Below are 20464 nucleotides of genomic sequence, written 5' to 3'. Positions count from 1 at the left end.
TTTTCTCTTATTTTGTGTGTTTTTGTTGTCATTTTTGTGTCTCTTTTAAATTATTATCAGTGTGTGTTTTTGGTGTCGTTAGTGTATATTGTTGTTTGTTCCTTTGATTATTCAGTATATTTTTCTTTTATTTTGTGTTTTTGTTGTTTTGTGAGTAGCTGGTAATACATAATATGATTATCATTTTTAACTAAAAATAAACATAATACCCCATATTTTAATGCTTTATTTGTTAATTTTCCTCTCTCAAGAACCCCCATTTCAGAAACACTGATCAATTCCATCAGATAAACAATCATTCCACACAGACAGAAGAAGATTGAGAGTTAGCTGTTGCTAAACCTGCTAGAAAAGATGAAGGCAAGTGTAAAACAAACTGTAAGATCATTTTAAAAAAATTATTATCGTTTACTTTCAGTTAAATCACAAACTTCCCAATCTGATTAAACTTCAAATCAACCCTGGACTGTCCCGTACACTAAAATAGTTTTAATCATTTGTTGATGATGACAAGAACCAGGTCAGGAGAATCTAATCTAATCAACACGGACGTGTATTTAATCCAAGCAACACAAAGAAAAGACATCCATGGATACTTATTTTATCATAAACAAGAGCAAAAGTGACATAAAACCATGTTGGGGTCTTAGGCATTGTGGTGTACGACTGTTTGTTCCTTGGGTTGAGTGAATGTGAAGCCATTTTAAAACAATTTACCGCCTCCACAGTCCTCACAGGGTTTTCTTTCTTTTGCTTTATGAAGCATACAAAAGAAAATACAAATGTCGGTGAACTTGTACAAGGTCAAGGAAATACAAGAGATTCCAATTACACATGAAAATAAAATTAGAAGTAAAAATATAGTAGCAAATCTGGAAAATCAATTAAGGAAATAAGGGGTCTGAATCAGTTCTGAAAGATTCAATAGAGTTGGTGAATATTAGGTAGAGTTCACATTAATTCATGGTTACGTCAGAATGACGACATTGTGAGCATGTTATTTCTCCGACTTTGAGACAACGCGTCACTATGCTTTTGTGAGTCGGGAGCAGCTTTAGATGCGTTCGTAGTGAAAAGTAGACAGAATCCTGTTAAAAAAGACCAGAATACTTGTCTGACTTGAAGCCCATGGTGATACTTTTGGCAGTATAATGTACAGTGCTGTGAAAAAGTATTTGCCCCTTTCCCCGATTCCTGATTATTTTGCATATTGATCATATAAGTCAATATAAAATGGATTTTCTAAATGATGATTGAATTTATTAAGGGGAAAGCAAAATCCAAACCCATGTGAAAAAGCAATTGCCCCCCATTGGTAAATTATATCTTCGGAAATACGAGTTCAGTTTCATTGGCCACAACCAAGCTTAATTACCAGTAAGAAATCACTTAAATAGAACCAGTCAGACAAAGTGAAGGACGCTACAAGATCTTAAAAAAAACAGGATCCGAACAAGTTTAAGAACAAATGAGAAACAATCAGTGTGGAAAAGATTACAAAGCCATTTCCAAAGCTTTGGGATTACAGCGAACCGCGTTTACAACCATTATCCACACATGGAGGAAACTGGGAACAGTGGTGAACCTTCCAAGGAGTGATTGACCAACCAAAATGATTCCAATAGTGCAATGACTACTTATCCAGGAGGTGACAAATGATCCCAAAAAAACATCCACTGCAGGGCTCACTGGCCTCAGTTTAGATCAATGTTATGACACAACCATAAGAAAGACACTGGGCTAAAATGGAATCCATGGGAGAGTTCCAAGGTGTAAACCACTGCTGACAGAAAAAAACACAAAGGCTCGTATCACATTGGCCAAGAAACATCTTGATGAACCCCAAGACTTTTGGAGAATTAGACAAGAATTTAACTTTTTGGAAGTTGTGCAGCTCGTCACTTCTGGCATAAAAACAATAGCATTTGAGAGAGAAAAAAAAGCATCATACCAACAATAAAGAATGGTACTGGATGACTTGCTGTGATTGATAAAACAATGAATTGTGCCATCTATTACAAAATCCTGAAGGTGAACGTCCGACCATCAGTTTGTACCTTAAAGTTCAAGCGCTCTTGGGTTGTGCAGCAGGACGACGAACCATACTATACCAGAAAATCCACCTCTGAATGGCTCAAATAAAACCAAATTAAGATTTATATTTTCTATCTGGTATTGATGATGTCATGTAGCCGTAAAGAGGCAGTTCATGTTTAAAAACTCAAATATGGCTGAGTTGAAACCATTCTGCAAAGAAGAGTGGGTCAAAATGACTTCACAGCGATGCAAGAGATTTGTTATCACTGATTGATTTATGGCTGCAAAGGAGGACACCATCAGCTATTGGGTTCAGGGGGAAATTACTTTTTCACATCAAGTCAAATGGGTTTGGATTTCCCCCCTTAAGTTCATAAAAAGGAAAAAGTTAAAGGGATTAAAATCCATCGAGACGAGAGGTTCAGACTATTTGATCCAGAAACACCTGTGGTTAGCAACTAATTTAAAACATATCAACTTATTTGACCATGACTCTTAAAAGAATCACGGATCTTTCAAATTCAAACGATGTCCAACCCAACCCTGCTCCCGACTCTTACTGCTGCTCCGACTCCTGATCACAGAAACACGTATGGTTACGTGTTGGCATTTGAGAGCCAAAACTCCGGTTTTAGAAAGGAGCTCATTCGTTACCCCATGTTTAGGGTCACCGATAGAGTGGTACAGCTATCGGCACAAAAACAGCAGATCCTGTTTATCTTCTGGCCAGGCGTGCCGTGTTGCTCAGATGGTTAGCACTGGGATGTTGAAAAAAATCGATTTCGCGATATTGTAAAATTACGTTGCGCGATTCTCAGATCGATTCTAAATGCATCCATATCAATAGTATACCGGTATTGGCTGACACTATGCAACTGGGTATCGGCGTTGGCATCGGGACCAAAAAAGGGCAAAGGAACAACACTATTTAGAAACAGCATTTTATATTGACTTAGGTTGTCTTTGTGATGTATTAACTTTGGTTTAAAGATTCAGGACATTTAAGTGTAATAAATATGCTAAATAATCAGGAAAAAGGAAAGGGACGAATACTTTTCCACGGTTACAGAAATTGAATGTCAGAAAATGAGGTCATATTTCTGATTACTAATAAGGATAATAGCATGTTTACAAAGTTGAATATACATATAATCAGGAAACACCTGTTGATAGAGAGTGAGGTAGATTTAGGAGGTGTCGGGTGGTGCTGGTTGTAGGGCAGAAGCCTCGATGTCTGCCTTGCTGCGTCTGGCGGGCAGTGTGTGGTCGTGAGATTTGCGTACGTGTCTGTACAAGTCGCCTGATTGCGTGTACGTCCTGTGGCAGTAGCGGCACACGTAAGGACGTGCACGTGTGTGCACGATAGCGTGTCGCCTCAAAGTGTACGAACACACAAAAGTCTTCCCACACACTCCACACGTGGGGACGTCCTTGATGAAGTTTCCCATGGAGTCATGGATGCTCTGGATGAAGGGAGCGGTGTCAGAGGTGGAGGGAGAATGAAGGGCATCTTGGGAAGAAGAAGGCGGAGCTCCAGGGGAGGATGAGGAAGGAGGGGAGAGAGGGAAGGTGTAGTCATTGGTTAGAGAGACGATGTGTAAAAGGCCCAGTGGATTAGAGGAGAGTACATGTGGACTGGTTGCTTCCTCCTGGGTGTCTGCAAAGTCCTCATCCACCTCCATCACAGGCAGCTTCTCATCATCCAGCTCTTCATCAGAAATCACAATGGCCTCTGCTTTGACCTCCTCACCCAGAACTTCTCCAAAGCTTGTTTCTCCACAAATATTTGGAGCTTGTGCGTCTCCTTCAGGTTCTTTAAACACCTGTTTTTGGGAACTGGGCTCAAAGCTTGCGCTGTGGCCTCGGAGTGAAACTGCACTTTTAATTCGGATTCGAGGAGGTCCAGCCTGTGGTGCAGAGCAAATGTTTGAACCTGATGTTTGGTTCAAATGCAACATCTGTTGTTCTCTGCCTGATGTGCTTCTTTTCTTGCTCTGGTATGGAATGGACGAGAGGCTGAAACCAGTTCCAGTTCCCACCTGAGGCAATGGGACCAAAGATGAAGACGATGAGAGTTGATGGTTAAAACTCTGAAGGCTAAAAGAGAGACAGGAGGGTAGACAAAGTTATTTAGCAACAACCAATTCAAGGAATACTCATCTGTGCATACAGTACATAGATAATCTGAATCTATCTATAATGCACTACCACTCAGCTCACACTTCATCAACCTCTTAAGAAACAATTTAACGTTTTATCTTTACATTCAGGTTAAGTCTTCCCTAAAAGTCCATTTTTGTTGTTTTATTAGTTTCCAATAATCAAAAGACCCACACAATTATATATATATAAAAAACCTATTCCTTGAAATGCAACCAACAGGGAGGTCTTTTTTGACTGGATGTGACATAGAACAGGTTGTGATGCCTTCAAGGCAATTGTTTATTTTCTGTTGAAATAATTCTCTTTTTGGTCCCGTCAGTTATTTTAGTTAAAATGAGCAAAGTAATTTCAACTGAGGTTTAATTTGTCAGGATGGAAAGTTTTATTTTTAAAGAGCTATTAGTTGATGTCATTTCCTGTTTGGCAACTTCCTGTCTCTTCCTGGCTCTCCTGAAAAGCATGGCAGACATGTTCCACATGCTCTGAACTTGATCTGATGCCATCCGCTATTAAGCATCATAGAGGCAATGCCGTAAGTTTAAAAAAGTTAATATTATGAATGTTAAAGAATCGTAAAAGTGATATTGAGGTAAAATTTGTTCAATTTAGGAGTAGTTTGTTTACTCTTGCTAACGCGTGCTAAAACTGTACAAAACCTATATACTGCTTATTTAGGGAAATATATTACTGTGAATGTTTATTAATAACTATGTACAAATGTTTGAGTACAAACTGTATGTACTTTGTAATATTTGTGTTACAGTTTTCACCAAAAGTTAATGAAGAAATAGTGAACCTCACAACGACTTGGTCTTCATTCAACCTGGTTTAGCTTGGTGTTTAGTCAGCGTTTCAACACACTGCACGAGAACACTAAAGTGAAAAGGCACAATTTGATGTTTAAAAGTGGTCAAGATGGCAGCAAGTCACAGATCATCTGCACGCAGCGTTGGAAGCATCAAAAGCTCTGCATCATCAGCAAGTGTGGCACGGGCCAGAGCCAAAGCTGAAGCTGCAAAGGTAAGAGCATCATATGCTAGAGAGGAAGCAAAACTTAAAATGGAAAAGGCTGCCAGAGAGGCAGAAAGAAAGACCAGAGAAGCACAGAATCAGCTGGAAGCAGTTAGGATTGACACAGAATTAGAAGTGCTAACGCGAAAACGCGAAGCAGATGCAGCTATTGTGGAAGCTCAGGTTCTACAAGAGGCTGCAGCAATGCACTCTGTAGTTGATGAAGAAAAAGAAGAATCGGAGAATATCAGGATTCAGCGAACCAAGGAATATGTTCAGTTTCAGATGGATCTCCAGAACCCAACTACCGCTGCACCCTTAAAGGTTCCACCAGCTGATCAATTCATGCATGCAGAGTCACAAGAAAGCTTTGTAACATGGAATCCTCCTGAGAACCCCTCAGTGCGTCAACCTTCGGCTGAGAGGCTAAACCCAGGAAAAGACGATAAGACTCACTCACAAGCACCAAACACAACCAAGCCAATTAAAGCAGAATCAAACTTTGAAGCCAAAAGATTAAATCACACCATGAGTGTTCATACTCCATCATATGTTCCCCTGCGTACTACTCCAGCCACCATGTTGCCACAAGCCGAGCCCTTAGCACAATACTTAGCACGCCGAGACCTTGTCACATCAAGCCTTTACCAGTTTGACGACAAGCCGGAAAATTTCCGTGCATGGCAGTCATCATTCACTAATGCAGCCGCAGATATCAACCTTACACCAGCCCAGGAACTAGACCTCATGATTAGATGGCTTGGAAAGGAATCTGGTGAACAGGTGAGACGAGTCCGCTCAGTTTACATAAACAACACCAATCTAGCCCTGCAAAAGGCATGGGAGAGATTACGGAACTGTTATGCCGCCCCTGAAATAATAGAAAGGTCATTGTTTCAAAGACTGGATAGCTTTCCCAAAATCTCAGCCAAAGAGTGTACTAAATTACGTGAACTTGGAGATCTTCTTATGGAGATTCAAGGTGCCAAAGAGGATGGATACCTGACTGGCCTATCGTATCTGGATACCTCTCGTGGAATTGCACCAATCGTGGACAAACTTCCATACGGACTTCAGGAAAAGTGGGTGTCTTCAGGTTCGTGGTTCAAAGAAGAGAACCATGGGTGTTTCCCTCCCTTCGAATATTTCTGCGACTTTATCTGTCGTGAGGCAAAGAAGCGTAATGACCCTAGCTTCATGTTCCATAGCAATACGACAATGACCACAAAACCTGACAAATCCTTTGGAAAGAATTTCAATGCCAACAAACCTATAACCGTCCACAAAACTGACGTTTCTACGACTAGTATGGATCCCAACAAGAACTGCCCTTTGCATAACAAACCACACCCTCTTAAAAAGTGCAGAACATTTAGAAGCAAACCCCTCAGCGACAGAAAGGCATTTCTCAAGGAAAAAGGAATTTGTTTTAAATGCTGCTGCTCAACTTCTCACCTAGCCAAAGACTGCAAGATCTCTGTGAAGTGCTCTGAATGTGGAAGCACCTACCACGATGCAGTCATGCATTCTGGCCCCCCACCTTTAGCTTTCCAGGCTCCCCCACTGCTGCCAGAGAATGGCGGGGAGGGAGAACAGTCCAATGGGTCTGATGTTAGTGCAAGTTGTACAGAGGTTTGTGGTCCTGGTCAGTGGGGTCGTTCATGCTCTAAGATCTGCCTCGCAAAGGTTTTCCACAAAGATTACAAGAACAAGGCCATCAAAGCCTATGTAATTCTTGATGATCAGAGCAACCGCTCTCTGGCTCGACCAGAATTCTTCGAACAGTTTCATGTGGACAGTGAGCTTTTCCCTTACAATCTCACAACCTGTTCTGGAACAGTAAAATCATATGGCAAGCAAGCAGAAGGATTCTGGCTTGAGTCACTAGATGGAAAAACAGTAATTTCTCTTCCACCTCTCCTTGAGTGTGAAGCCATCCCAAACAATCGGGCTGAGATTCCAACACCAGACGCAGTTCTTCACCAACCCCATCTCCTTCACATTTCTCAGTTTATTCCTGATCTTGACCCAGAGGCAGAAATACTCCTGCTACTCGGGAGAGATGTACTAAGGGTACATAAAGTCAGAGAGCAGGTAAACGGGCCTCACAATGCTCCCTTTGCCCAGCGCTTGGATTTGGGTTGGACAGTAATAGGTGAGGTCTGCTTGGGCAAAGCACATAAGCCTGAAGTCAATGCATTTAAGACCAACATATGGGGCAGTGGCCGCCATTCGATCTTCGAACCCTGCTCCAGCTCGATATGTGTCAAAGAAACCGAACAAGCCATCAGCGGGCCTAACAAATCACCAGAGAAAATGCTTGGACAGACAGTCTTCGATCAAACAGAGCATGACAACCAACTCGCTCTGTCAAGGGAAGACATTCTCTTTCTAAAGATCATGGATATAAGTGTCTACAGGGATGACTCCAATAGTTGGGTCGCACCACTCCCATTCAGAGAACCACGCCAGCATCTCCCGAACAACAAAGAGCAGGCAGTTAAGCGGTTCATTTCTCTTCAGCGAACTTTGAAAAGGAGACTTGAGATGCAAGAACAGTATTCGGCATTCATGGAGAAAATCTTCACCAGTGGTCATGCCGAGGTGGCGCCCCCATTAAAAGAAGATGAGGAATGCTGGTACTTGCCATCATTTGGTGTATACCATCCACAAAAGCCAAACCAAATCAGGGTGGTGTTTGATTCCAGCGCCAAACACTGTGGTGTCTTCTTAAATGATGTACTCCTCACAGGACCTGATCTCAACAACTCTCTCCTTGGTGTCATTCTGCGTTTCCGAAAAGAAAGAGTTGCTATCCTCGCAGACATCCAACAAATGTTTCATTGTTTTTTGGTCCATGAGTACCACAGAAACTTCCTCCGCTTTTTGTGGTACAAGGACAATGATCTCAGTAAGCCTGTCATAGAGTACCGGATGAAAGTCCACGTCTTTGGCAATACACCATCCCCTGCCGTGGCCATCTATGGGCTGCGCAGAGCCATCCGAGAAAATGTTCAGGAGCATGGCGACGACACAGTCAAGTTCGTCGAAAGTCACTTTTACATGGACGATGGCTTAATATCTTTACCATCTGAAGAAGAGGCCATCGACCTGCTCCGACGAACACAGACTTCACTCGCAGAATCGAACCTTCGGTTGCACAAGTTTGTGTCAAACTCCAAGGCAGTCACTGAAGCCTTCTCACCTGAAGATTGTGCTCCAGTTACCAAAGATTTAGATTTAGGTGGAGAGACAGTACCCACACAAAGGAGTTTGGGCCTACTCTGGGAGATCAAAACGGACACATTCACCTTTTCTGTAACGAACAAAAGCAAACCATTCACTCGACGTGGAGTTCTTTCTACTGTCAACAGTATTTTCGACCCCCTCGGCTTGCTGGCACCTGTCACGATCCAGGGAAGAGCCCTTCTCAGGGAACTGACCTCGGATCTTTCTGACTGGGATATGCCACTCCCAGGTGACAAGCTGAGGAGTTGGGAGGAATGGAGAGACTCTCTTCAAGATTTAAGTGAGCTTCATATTCCACGGACGTACACAACTTCATTATCCAAAGCAGTGCGCTCAGAATTGTGGATCTTCTCAGATGCCTCAAACAAGGCAATCGGCGCTGTGGCTTATATAAAGACCATTCAGGAGGATGGGAAATCTGAAGTGGGATTTGTAATGGGCAAAGCTAAGCTAGCACCTCAGTCGGAACCAACTATCCCTAGGCTTGAACTCTGCGCAGCAGTTCTTGCAGTGGAGATGGCAGATCTCATCCAGAAGGAACTTGATCTCAAGTTTGATGCTGTCCAGTTCTTTACAGACAGTAAAGTTGTACTTGGGTACATTTGTAATGAGACAAAGCGTTTCTATACATACGTCCATAATAGAGTCCAGCGCATCCGCCAGTCCTCAACTCCAGAACAGTGGAATTATGTACACACAGAGGAGAACCCAGCTGACCACGCGTCCAGATCCTTGCCTGCATCCCGCCTTTTACAAACATCTTGGTTCACAGGTCCCTCATTTTTGTATCAGACGTCATCAACAACAACAAAAAACACTCAACGGTTTGAGCTCATTGAACCAGAGAAGGACTCAGAGATCCGGCCCCAAGTACAAACTTGTGCTACTTGCACTGAAGAAACCACACTTAGCGCTGATCGTTTCAACCGGTTTTCCACTTTCACCTCCCTTGTCAGAGGGTTTGCCTTCCTCATCCATATGGCACGATCCCACAAACGGTCAAACCAAGAAAGCAAATGTAAAGGTTGGCACAACTGCCTTCTACCTCGCACTGCTGATGAAATGTCTCAAGCAAGAGATGTTGTCTTGAAAGCAGCGCAGAAGGCTGCATTCACAAGGGAGTTATCAGCACTGCAATCCAACAAAACTGTGCCTAAAAGTAGCCCCCTACTGAAACTTTGCCCGACGTTGGAGAATGACTTCATATGCGTTGGAGGGCGCTTGAAACATTCTGAACTAACGTCTGCAGAAAAGAACCCAATAATCCTGCCCAAGAACAGCCACATATCTTTGCTGCTCACAAGATATCACCATGAGCAGGTGAAACATCAGGGCCGTCATCTCACGGAAGGAGCAATTAGGGCAGCAGGCCTGTGGATCTTGGGTGGTAAAACACTGATTAACTCAGTTCTCCACAAATGCATAACTTGTCGCAAGCTGCGAGGGAAACCAGAGCAACAATGTATGGCTAACCTACCATTGGAACGCCTCAAAACTTGTCCTCCGTTCACGTATGTGGGACTCGATGTCTTCGGGCCTTGGTCTGTTACAGCCAGACGCACGAGAGGAGGGCAGGCCGAGAGTAAGCGGTGGGCCATCATGTTCAGTTGTCTCAGTTCAAGAGCTGTTCACGTAGAAGTCATTGAGTCAATGGACTCTTCCAGCTGTGTAAATGCTCTCAGGCGTTTCTTTGCACTCAGAGGCCCTGCAAAGCAACTCCAGTCTGATTGTGGCACCAACTTCATTGGAGCATGCAGAGAGCTTGGCATGGATAAAACAGTGCAGAGGTATTTGAGTGAACAAGGATGCAGCTGGAAATTCAACCCGCCACACGCTTCCCATATGGGAGGCTGTTGGGAGCGTATGATCGGTGTTGCAAGAAGAATTCTTGATTCAATGTTGCTCCAACAGAAAAGCCGTCTAACTCATGAAGTCCTTTGTACACTGATGGCAGAGGTCACCGCCATCATGAATGCACGACCACTTTTACCTGTATCTGCAGATCCACAGCAACCCTTTATCCTTTCACCATCAATGCTCCTCACACAGAAGTCAGGAGTTCCACCTCCTCCGGGAGACTTCAATGACAAGGACCTTTACACAAAACAGTGGAAGCAGGTGCAGGCCCTGGCAAACCAGTTTTGGGGCAGATGGAGCCACGAGTACTTACCCACTCTACAAAACAGACAAAAGTGGACTACACCACAAAGGAATCTTCAAGTTGGAGACCTAGTCCTGCTCCGTGACAAGCAGATTGTTCGCAACTGCTGGCCAATGGCTAGGATTACTGCCACCTTTCCTGGAAAGGATGACCTTGTGAGAAAGGTTGAAGTGGAGACCACTGACCAAGGCACTCCGAAAACTTTCCAGAGACCTGTCACAGAAGTTGTTTTACTTCTTCCCAAAGACTGATAAAAGTCAAGTGTTTAGACTTGGTGACTTTCACTATGACCTCACAGAGGTCAGACGGGGAGTGTGATGCCTTCAAGGCAATTGTTTATTTTCTGTTGAAATAATTCTCTTTTTGGTCCCGTCAGTTATTTTAGTTAAAATGAGCAAAGTAATTTCAACTGAGGTTTAATTTGTCAGGATGGAAAGTTTTATTTTTAAAGAGCTATTAGTTGATGTCATTTCCTGTTTGGCAACTTCCTGTCTCTTCCTGGCTCTCCTGAAAAGCATGGCAGACATGTTCCACATGCTCTGAACTTGATCTGATGCCATCCGCTATTAAGCATCATAGAGGCAATGCCGTAAGTTTAAAAAAGTTAATATTATGAATGTTAAAGAATCGTAAAAGTGATATTGAGGTAAAATTTGTTCAATTTAGGAGTAGTTTGTTTACTCTTGCTAACGCGTGCTAAAACTGTACAAAACCTATATACTGCTTATTTAGGGAAATATATTACTGTGAATGTTTATTAATAACTATGTACAAATGTTTGAGTACAAACTGTATGTACTTTGTAATATTTGTGTTACAGTTTTCACCAAAAGTTAATGAAGAAATAGTGAACCTCACAACGACTTGGTCTTCATTCAACCTGGTTTAGCTTGGTGTTTAGTCAGCGTTTCAACACACTGCACGAGAACACTAAACAGGTCATTCTGGGGTTCTGTTTTATTTACCTGTTTTTAATGTTTTTCTCCATATTTTATGGGCTGACATTTGTGCCACTAGAAACTGAATTATTGAATGTACTGAAAAAAATCTCAGTACATTCCAAAAATTGAGCAATCAATCACTGATTCATGGAACTCCTTTATGGCCCGTATATTCAATTTCAAGCTGTTACTTTCAAATTCAAAACCAACCATTCAAATTCAGTTTCTAGTGACAAAAACCTCAACGTTGTTTTGATTTATTACAACAAACAACACGAGTTAAAGTGTGAGCAGTTTTTTTTTACATGCCTGACCCTGTTAGCACAACTTCTGACTAGGCCTGGGCAAAATATCGAGATACACGATATACTGAGTTTTTTTATTTTGGCAATAAAGCAAATAACAATATCGTCTATATCAATATATTTATGTAGAAACTGTACAGAGTATATACTTTAAGTATTTGGTAACATTAGCATGAATAAGGTGTCATTAAGTGCCGTTCACTAAATGATGACACATTTAGAGCTATGTTGGCATGTTTGGGTTAGGTGGAGGGATCTAGTGAGGTTAGGGCTAAGGTTGAGGTTATAGTTAGGGGTTACTGCACGTGTCAAACTCAAGGCCAAGCATTTAATTTGGCCGACAGGAGGAAATAAAAATGACAGAAAACACATGAAGAATCAATGTGTAAATTACCAAATATTATGTTTATAGATATCCCAGTCCCTCCAAATACACAAATTCAATAAAACTTTACAATATATACAGTGCTCACTCACAGCTTTCTTATGTTTATATCACATGATGGCAGTCTTTTTAAAAGCAAGAACTACATTTTTCCAACAATTGTGCCATTTTTCCACAAGATTACACCAAATTACAAAAAAATTAATCACAAAACCAAGTACATTTTCCTGCAGGGACTGATATCTGTCACTTATGGCTTGGTGTCTTGGTTTATGATGGTGTCTTAAAGAAGTGATAAGTAGGGCACATTATTGTTGAAATTGCTTGTTTTCCCGCCTATAAACTGTGGCTCACTTCAGATCAAACTGGTCCGTCTTTGGTCCCTGAACTAAAATGAGTTTCACACCCCTGGGTTAGGGTAAATAAGGCTTAGGGTTAGGGCAGGGGTCTGCAACCTTTACTCTCATAGGAGCCATTTTGCCTCATTTCACTTGGATTAAAGTCCTCCTGGAGCCAAAAACAAAAACCTTCTCAATGAAGTTTAATAAATTCTATACAGTTATTATATAGAATAATGTTTGATTTAATTTGAATCATATTGATCATGTAAAACAGTTTAAAATAAAATAAAATAAATTGACATCAAAAAATAACAATAAAACAGTATCTTTCATCTTCAAATTCTTACACATCTCAGTTTACATGAACACAATGTTTTTTAAAGAAGATTTTTTTTTTTAGTTAATGTATTTGAAAGGCTGCAAAAAGTCACTTGAATTTGATAACACATGATCATGTGATCAACACATGCTAATTACTCATTTTTTGCCACACATAAAACATACATATTTAACCTGCACATTGGTGGTTAAATGAATCTGTTCCCACACAATTAAAATATCTATTTTCTTCCAGAATAGTGTTTTGTTAGTTTAATTATCTTACCAGGGATTTAAAAAGTAAGGTTAGCCACAGGTGCAGGAAAGTTGATGGTCTGTAGATGTTGCAGGAGGTGAAGTAGGAAAGTGCTGAGTCATTGCACAATGTGAAGTTGTTATATCATGATTTTATTTGTCATTAATAGCCTCTGTAAGAAAAAAACAATTCTTTAATGTAATGAAGCTCAAGAGCCGTAGGTTGCAGACCCCTGGGTTAGGGTAAATAAGGGTTAGGGTAACGAACAACACTTAATGACACCTTATTCATGCTAATGACAGTGTAACGTAAGTCTTTATGCATAAAACCTCAAGTAACGTGTTACCAAATGTTCTTTTGGAAACTAATCTTGTACCTGTTTGGCCCAGTGGTGCTGCAGGGGCTGCACAGGGACGATGGCTCCTTCTGCTCTTCAGCTTCTAACCTAGGAGCACCTGTAAAAGACACAGCCTGGTCTCTGATGGTGCCATGTGCTGCTTTAGTTGGTGGGCCATCCATTCCAGGTTGGGTGGTATCAGCTAGTTCAGGGCTCAGGGCTTTAATAAAACCACCTGCGGAGCAACGTGCTGGTCTTTCTTTAGACTGAGTCCTGTCTGTGGCTCTGAGCACTGCTGAGAGCTGAGTCTGTGTTAATGTTTGATTTAATTCTACACTTGGCTGAGCTCCATCCTCCTGTCTCTGCTCTCTGGCTGTCTTTAAAGCAGTGTTCTGCTCACAGCGTGTGCTGTCAGCCTCAGCCAGAGGCCCTCGTTTGTGGATTCTCCTTTTGCACACTCTGACCACGCCGTTCATATGCAGAAAGCTGGCAGCAGCCAGGATGTCCTCCACTGGTGAAGACCCCTCCAGATGCAGCACACCTTCATAGACAAAGTCCAGGAGTAGGCCGAATGCAGCAGAAGTGACGATGTCACCGTCTAGTGTGACACAGCTGCTGGTTGAATTTCCCTCTGCAGAGTCTGAGTAGAACATGTTGAAGAAAGGCGAGCAGGAGGCCAACACCGCCCTGTGAGCCTGGAACCGGGCCGAACCCACCAGGACAGTGCAGTCACAGAGGAAACCACGCTGGCGCTGGGAGCGCAGGGCTGACAGCAGCTGCTGGGAATGGTCAGGAAAGTCCATCGCCTACAGGGCTGAAGCAAACATCAGCTAATCAGATTCATAAAACTCCTCAAAAACTAAATGTGCACCCACAAACTTTGTTTTTGTTTGTTTTTGCTACTCCAGTCAATTCATTACTGTCAGGGCCTGCTTTAGGTCATTCTGTGCCCGAGGCAAGAGTGGACCTTGACCCCCCCCAAAATATAAATATGGGCAGAAGATTAGCAGGTATTGTTACAGATTTTTAATATTAATATTCCATTAAGAGAAAACATGCACAGCGACTGTAAATGGGTGTGTTTCACATTTATCATACCTTTTTAAATTATTATAAAATGAAATAGAAATAAAAAAAATTGGGTGGGGGGGCAAATTGGCACCCCTCCAACAGATGGGTTATTATATTTTCCTGCAAGAAGGCTGCGTTACTAAATAAAACTGTCTCAATACTGTTAGTTGAGCATCTTGCATTTTATAGCGCATTACAACCAGGGTTGGGATCAACTACATTTTTCAGTGATGTATACATTTTGTCTTGTTATTTGTGCAAATAAAATGAAATGAAAAATTTTTTTTTTTATTACATTTTCAATTAATGACCCATGTTAAATTACAATTCAATTACAATCACAGTAACCAGCATTTTTTCCAATTACAATTATTCTTTATCATTAGAAAGTAGGGATGTAACGATTCACTCAACTCCCGATACGATTCCATTCACGATACGATTCGCTCACGATTTATTTACAAAATGGGACTGTTGACAAATGCTGATTTCTTTATTTTTTTTGGGGAAAAAAACTAGAAAACACTGCATTATTATCGTTTTATTTTTCATTGTCAAAAGAATCCCTTGATAAACTATTCAAAACAATACAATTTAACTAAAAATAAATCTTGAATGAAATAAATAAAGGAATAATACAAATGAAGAAGAAGCCTATTAATTTAAATTCTGGTTCTATAGTAAACAATGCAAAACTGCATAATAGTTATTTTTCTTTTTAAAAGTGCAACTTAAAATGTATTTTGTGCCTTAACAATTGAACTTTAAAAAAAACAAAACAGTCATTTCACTGATTTACGTCATATTTGTTTGGACCAGCAGAGGGCGCTGGTAACCCAGTGGTCGGTTGGCATGCAGATATTCTGTGCAGTGAAGAAGAGATGCTATGCTATCAGACAGAGCTAATAGAAAAACGTGACTTTTACAGATATTCAGGTAATATTACAGATATTCTTTCGGTGCTAAAGGGCTAAGGAAGCATTTATTAACATGTTTAAGAGTAGAATGCGGCCAGAAAGAAAGTAGTAGCAGATTCCGGCCGCCGGTACACTGCTGGACAAGAGAAGGGATAAATATGTAGTGCTGTTTAAAAAAAGTACTGCGATTCAATTTTCAAAGTATTGATGTCAATCGTGATACTGATTAATCTATTTTTAACTGCCTTACGATTAATCGTTACATCCCTGTCAAAAAGTCTATTTCAATTACGTTCTCAATTACTAAAGTTAATTTACAATTAATCAATTACTGAGCCTGAAATAAATAACCTAATAAAAGTTAACCTTCCTCTTCTGTTAGCATCTCTTATGATAACAGGTCCTAAATCAGCTTTAAAATACACTAAAAACAACTATCCACCATCTAATTAATTTCTATATCTATTGGTTACCTTGTTTCCTAATCAATGAAAATATAGTTTTTAATATTTCTGATGTGGGCGTCTGAGCCTTTTTTGTGTCAGTATACCCCTCAACTTCTATTTTTTTAATAGTAAAATGTGGGAAAGCTTGAAATGAAACATATTTTAATAATTATTAACGACATATGTGTAGAACTGTACATAGAACTCTAACATGGTTCCCCAGTTTTGCATTCAAATATGATTGACAGTTTAACATTTAGATTTAATATTTAGATTTAGATTCAACATTGTCATATTTTTATGAGAAAAAAAATCACAAATATTACTGTAAATCTGGTCAAAAGTAACATAAAAAGATGAACATACATTTTTAAAACATGGTTTGTTGCTAAATGTGGCAAAAGGTTGCTGTTTATTTGAGCATGCGCAACTTTACAATCGGTGCCCCATAGCAAAGTGCTACTCTACAATTAGTGTGTTGTCCAGGGAAATGAATCTTCTAGCTCAGAGGTGTCACTCATTTTAGTTCAGGGGCTAAATACGGACATTCAATACATTCAACATGAACGTACCCTGGTTTGCACTTCCATAAATAAATTATGTATACATTTTAAAGCAGTGATTCTCAACTGGTGGGATGGAACCCAGAAGTGGGTCGCGGACCTGTACTAGGTGGGTCGCGGACAGCTGGTAAAAACTAAATAAATAGCCTGCTTAATGTCTCTCATGTTGGACTTGTCTTTTATTTTGAAAGAAACTTTTTTTTTTGACAGGCATGCTGTGAAATGAATGTTACACAGGAAAATACATAGATTTATGTTTTTAAAAAGATTATGTGTGTGTTTTCAACAGCTATTTTTGAAAAATCAAATTTGGTTGGGGGGCGCACGGTGGCTTAGTGGTTAGCACGTCCGCCTCACAGCAAGAAGGTCCTGGGTTCAAGCCCTGGGGTGGACACTTGGGTCCTTTCTGTGTAGAGTTTGCATGTTCTCCCCGTGCTGCGTGGGTTTCCTCCGGGTCCTCCGGCTTCCTCCCACAATCCAAAAACATGACCGTAAGGTTGATTGGAGTCTCTAAATTGCCCATAGGTTGAATGAGAGAGTGAATGGTTGTCTGTTGCCCTGTGATGGACTGGCGCCCTGTCCAGGGTGTACCCCCGCCCAGCGCCCCATGAGAGCCGGAGATTGGCACCGGCAGACCCCCGCGACCCTGTTAAACGGGAATAAGCGGGTAAGAAAATGGATGGATGGATGGAAATTTGGTTGGTTGAATTCTCAAAAAAAAAAAAAAAGAAAAAAAAAAGTGGGTCACAATTTAATGACCATGGCAAAATATGGGTCCCAGAGTGAGACCAATCACGAACCCCTGTTTTAAAGTATATCAGTCTCTGCAAGAACTTCACTTGAGTGATTTTGTTAATTTGAGGATATGTATATTTCGAAGTGTCTATAGTTCCTGACCCAGAGCTCAGACAAACCTGACTATAGTTCTGGCACTTCCTGTGTGGATGTGCAGTTCTGTCACCGCATAAGCATAATGTGCCAGTGCCACTATGTTAGGATGGCCGAGTGGTTTAAGGCGCTACATTTAAGGTAAGGATTTTTCCTTCTGCTGATGTGAGGTTCGAATTCCACTTTTGACATATTTTTTTTTCTCATTTTAACATATTTAACATGGCAAATTCCACCTTTAAAAACACATATAAAAAAAGAAAGATTTTAGGGTATTTCCTGGGTTAGGGCTAAAATAAAAACTGACGGAACTATAACTAGAAGGACACGGGTCCGGCAGTGACGGAACTACCGGCATTCGGCTTACTGCGCATGCTGGAGCATACGCACAGGAAGTGCCGGTGTGGCGTACTGGGATTGCGTCATACTAAGATTGTATATGTACACTACCGTAAAATGAATTTTTGCTACTTCCGCTGTGCTGAGATTGTTCATTCAATTTCAAAGTTAATGTTCAAAACTATACTTCACTGACAAATAACTTGCTGAAATATTTAAAATACATTATTACACAATATTAATGTGAATTACAAGTAAGATATTGTTATCTCAGTATAACAATTTGCGCATGGCAATTCCAGCACAGGTACAATCACAGTACATGTTGCTGCGTACTCAGATTGTCTTACAATCTCAGTACGGATACAAACACAGTAAGTGACTCCAGAGGGGTGTTCCAGAAAGGAGGGTTAACAAACTCTGAGTCTATCCATAAACTCTGGGTCAACATACCCCGCGATGGAAAACTCTGGGTATCTGATTCCATTACAGCTGGTATGAAGTGGGTTAATCAACCCTGAGTATGTAAACCTTGGATTACTGACGTGCACGCGTGCGATAAAAAAGCCATCATCAATGGATCGAAGATGAGTCGAGCTGCCATGACAACCACCTGGAAAATAGTGATTTATTCACCCTAATGGGTGAAAAATAAGCTGGTGTTTGATGAATATGAGCCTGTTCTAAAGGTGTGTTCAGTCTTCAGTGACTATAGTGGCTTAAATCACCCGTAATTAGTCACACTTTTTGGTCGCTTCATCACTTTATCGCTTCAGTGATGAGCGGTGAATAATATGAATATGAAAATGTGTCTGAGGAGACGTGACAGCAGCATAGGATGTCTGCATAGAGAGCCCTGTTGTTACACTGGATATAAAGACAGTGACTGCCGTTTGATATCAAATCAATTATATTGATTTTTAATGTAATATTGTCGCCAGAGTCATCTCGACGTCCTAAAAAATGTCATTAAAAAAACACTGAAGCGGGACGCGAACCCGTGACCTATCACTTTCAAGAGCAGCGTCACCAGTCACTGCGCCATCACATCTTCAAAGAGATGTGATCTACAGATTTAACTGTATAACAATATAAAACAACAAAAGCAGATTCATTTAAATTATCATCTCCTCCTTTATATTATCCACAGGTTTGTATTCAGAGAACTTTACGTCAGTAGATGTTTTAATGCAGATCAACCTCTGTGTCTTTCACTTAATGATCTACATCTACAATGTTAGAAAGAAAACTAAGGTTTGCACACAAAAAAACAAAGTAAATCAACACAACATCAGTAATGATGTAAACACGTCTGTGGTGTGTGATGTCACTAATGTGTTTCAGAGAAAAATGTTAAGGTTCATTAAAGTGTTCAGAAATGGTGTTCAGGTGGGCGGAGCCAGGTAGAAACCCAGGGTTTCTTTGATAAAACCTGCCAGCGATCAGGTTTAGTTCACGGACAATGTTGCCATGGTAACATACTCAGAGAAGAACATACCTCGCGTTTAGGAATGAGATACTCAGAGTTTCCCTCATTTGAGCCTGAACATACTCAGAGTTTCAACATAACCTCCTTGATGGAATAAACCCTCAGACCAATAGGAACACCCTAAATATTACTACGTAGAATAATTTGAAGAAAATTTGCCAGATTTTGGAAACATTGAGGGATAAAAAATGATTGCAAACATTGTGGATTTTGATGTTTTTTGTATTTGTAGGGGCTGAGATATGTATAACTGAATTAGTTGGTCACTTACAAAATGTTTCATGTTTTTTTTTCCTTTCTAGGGCGGGCCGAACGTGATTCTCTAAAGGGCCAGATTTGGGCCCCGGGCCTTCAGTTTGACCCGGGGTCTATCTCCTCTATAACCTGAGCCTCGGTCGCCCATTACACACTACCCTTCCTCCTGTGAGTCAACAAAGCACAGTCACGCTCTGATGCCCGTATCCATGGCAACCCGTAGGAACACCGAGGACCCTTCAAAACGATACAAGGACAAATATATTCACAGCTAAGAGTAATAATGACCAACCAATCAAACAGAAGCACTAATGCTAGCGATGTTTCCCCTCCTCACCTCAGCTACTGCCCGGAGCAAAACCAGAGGTGTAGCGACGCACACAGTTTCCGTGGTAACTGATGATCAATCCCATTGTTCTACTGGGTTACAGTTACTACCGACATCAACCATAAGGGCACATTGTGTTGTAGGAAATACATTATTCACCAAATATCATCGGACACATTTTTAGATTTAACCACGCCCCCCGCAGGGAATAGTGTAAAGTAACAAGTGGTGTCACACATTGTTTAGCTGCTGTTATTTATAGTACCGCAAGGACCATTTAAGGCTAAATGACGAAAACTTTTATACTTAACAGAGAGTTTTTCGAGAAAAAAAAAAACGTTATTGTGATTTTTTTCAAGTGTGCAGTTACGATTTTTCAGAAGTTGGGTAACCAATTAAATTGGACACCAGTTGACTCGTAACACCCATGACTATCGCAGCAGCATTTTTAACCGCATCTGCATTGCCTCACAGAAAAGAAACCTCTAAGGGTTCTTACATTGCTTCATGTAGTAAAACGGCTCTCACCTGCTGCTAAACTGTTGTTCTATAATCAATGGAGGCTGGTATTCTTCGAGGAAAACACACACAAACACACACAACGCTTCCTTCTTCTCGATGGTGACCCGTTTGTGAAGCACCGCGGACTGCAGCGCCATCTACC

At 41.0% G+C, this 20464-nt stretch overlaps 1 protein-coding gene across 3 annotated transcripts; it reads right to left on the bottom strand.

The window, feature by feature from the left end:
- Nucleotides 1-212: 212 nt before the first annotated feature.
- zbtb3 (zinc finger and BTB domain containing 3) lies at nucleotides 213-20460 on the bottom strand. Of its 3 annotated transcripts, none has more exons than XM_028458732.1 (3): nucleotides 20329-20460; nucleotides 13544-14310; nucleotides 213-4134 (listed from the first exon to the last, which is right to left on the bottom strand). In XM_028458732.1, exons 2-3 carry the CDS (start codon nucleotides 14305-14307, stop codon nucleotides 3225-3227), a joined length of 1674 nt encoding a protein of 557 aa, XP_028314533.1. In that variant the 5' UTR covers nucleotides 14308-14310; nucleotides 20329-20460; the 3' UTR covers nucleotides 213-3224. The 3 variants fall into 3 exon arrangements, with proteins under 3 accessions (XP_028314533.1, XP_028314532.1, XP_028314534.1); XM_028458731.1 differs by having other exon boundaries at nucleotides 13544-14318; nucleotides 20329-20443; XM_028458733.1 differs by having other exon boundaries at nucleotides 20300-20340.
- Nucleotides 20461-20464: the final 4 nt, after the last annotated feature.

The sequence above is a fragment of the Gouania willdenowi genome, chromosome 10, assembly GCF_900634775.1.
Source record: "Gouania willdenowi chromosome 10, fGouWil2.1, whole genome shotgun sequence".
NCBI classification, from domain to species: domain Eukaryota; kingdom Metazoa; phylum Chordata; class Actinopteri; order Blenniiformes; family Gobiesocidae; genus Gouania; species Gouania willdenowi.
The sequence above is the reverse complement of the archived record's forward strand: the minus strand, read 5'-3'. Positions and strand labels throughout refer to the sequence as shown.

Excerpts from the sequence above, each read along its gene's own strand:
- zbtb3 (XM_028458732.1), bottom strand. The coding sequence starts at position 14,307 with ATGGACTTTCCTGACCATTCCCAGCAGCTGCTGTCAGCCCTGCGCTCC. Across the intron at positions 4,135-13,543 it reads AGCACCACTGGGCCAAACAG|CCTTCAGAGTTTTAACCATC; the intron begins GTACAAGATTAG and ends TCTCTCTTTTAG.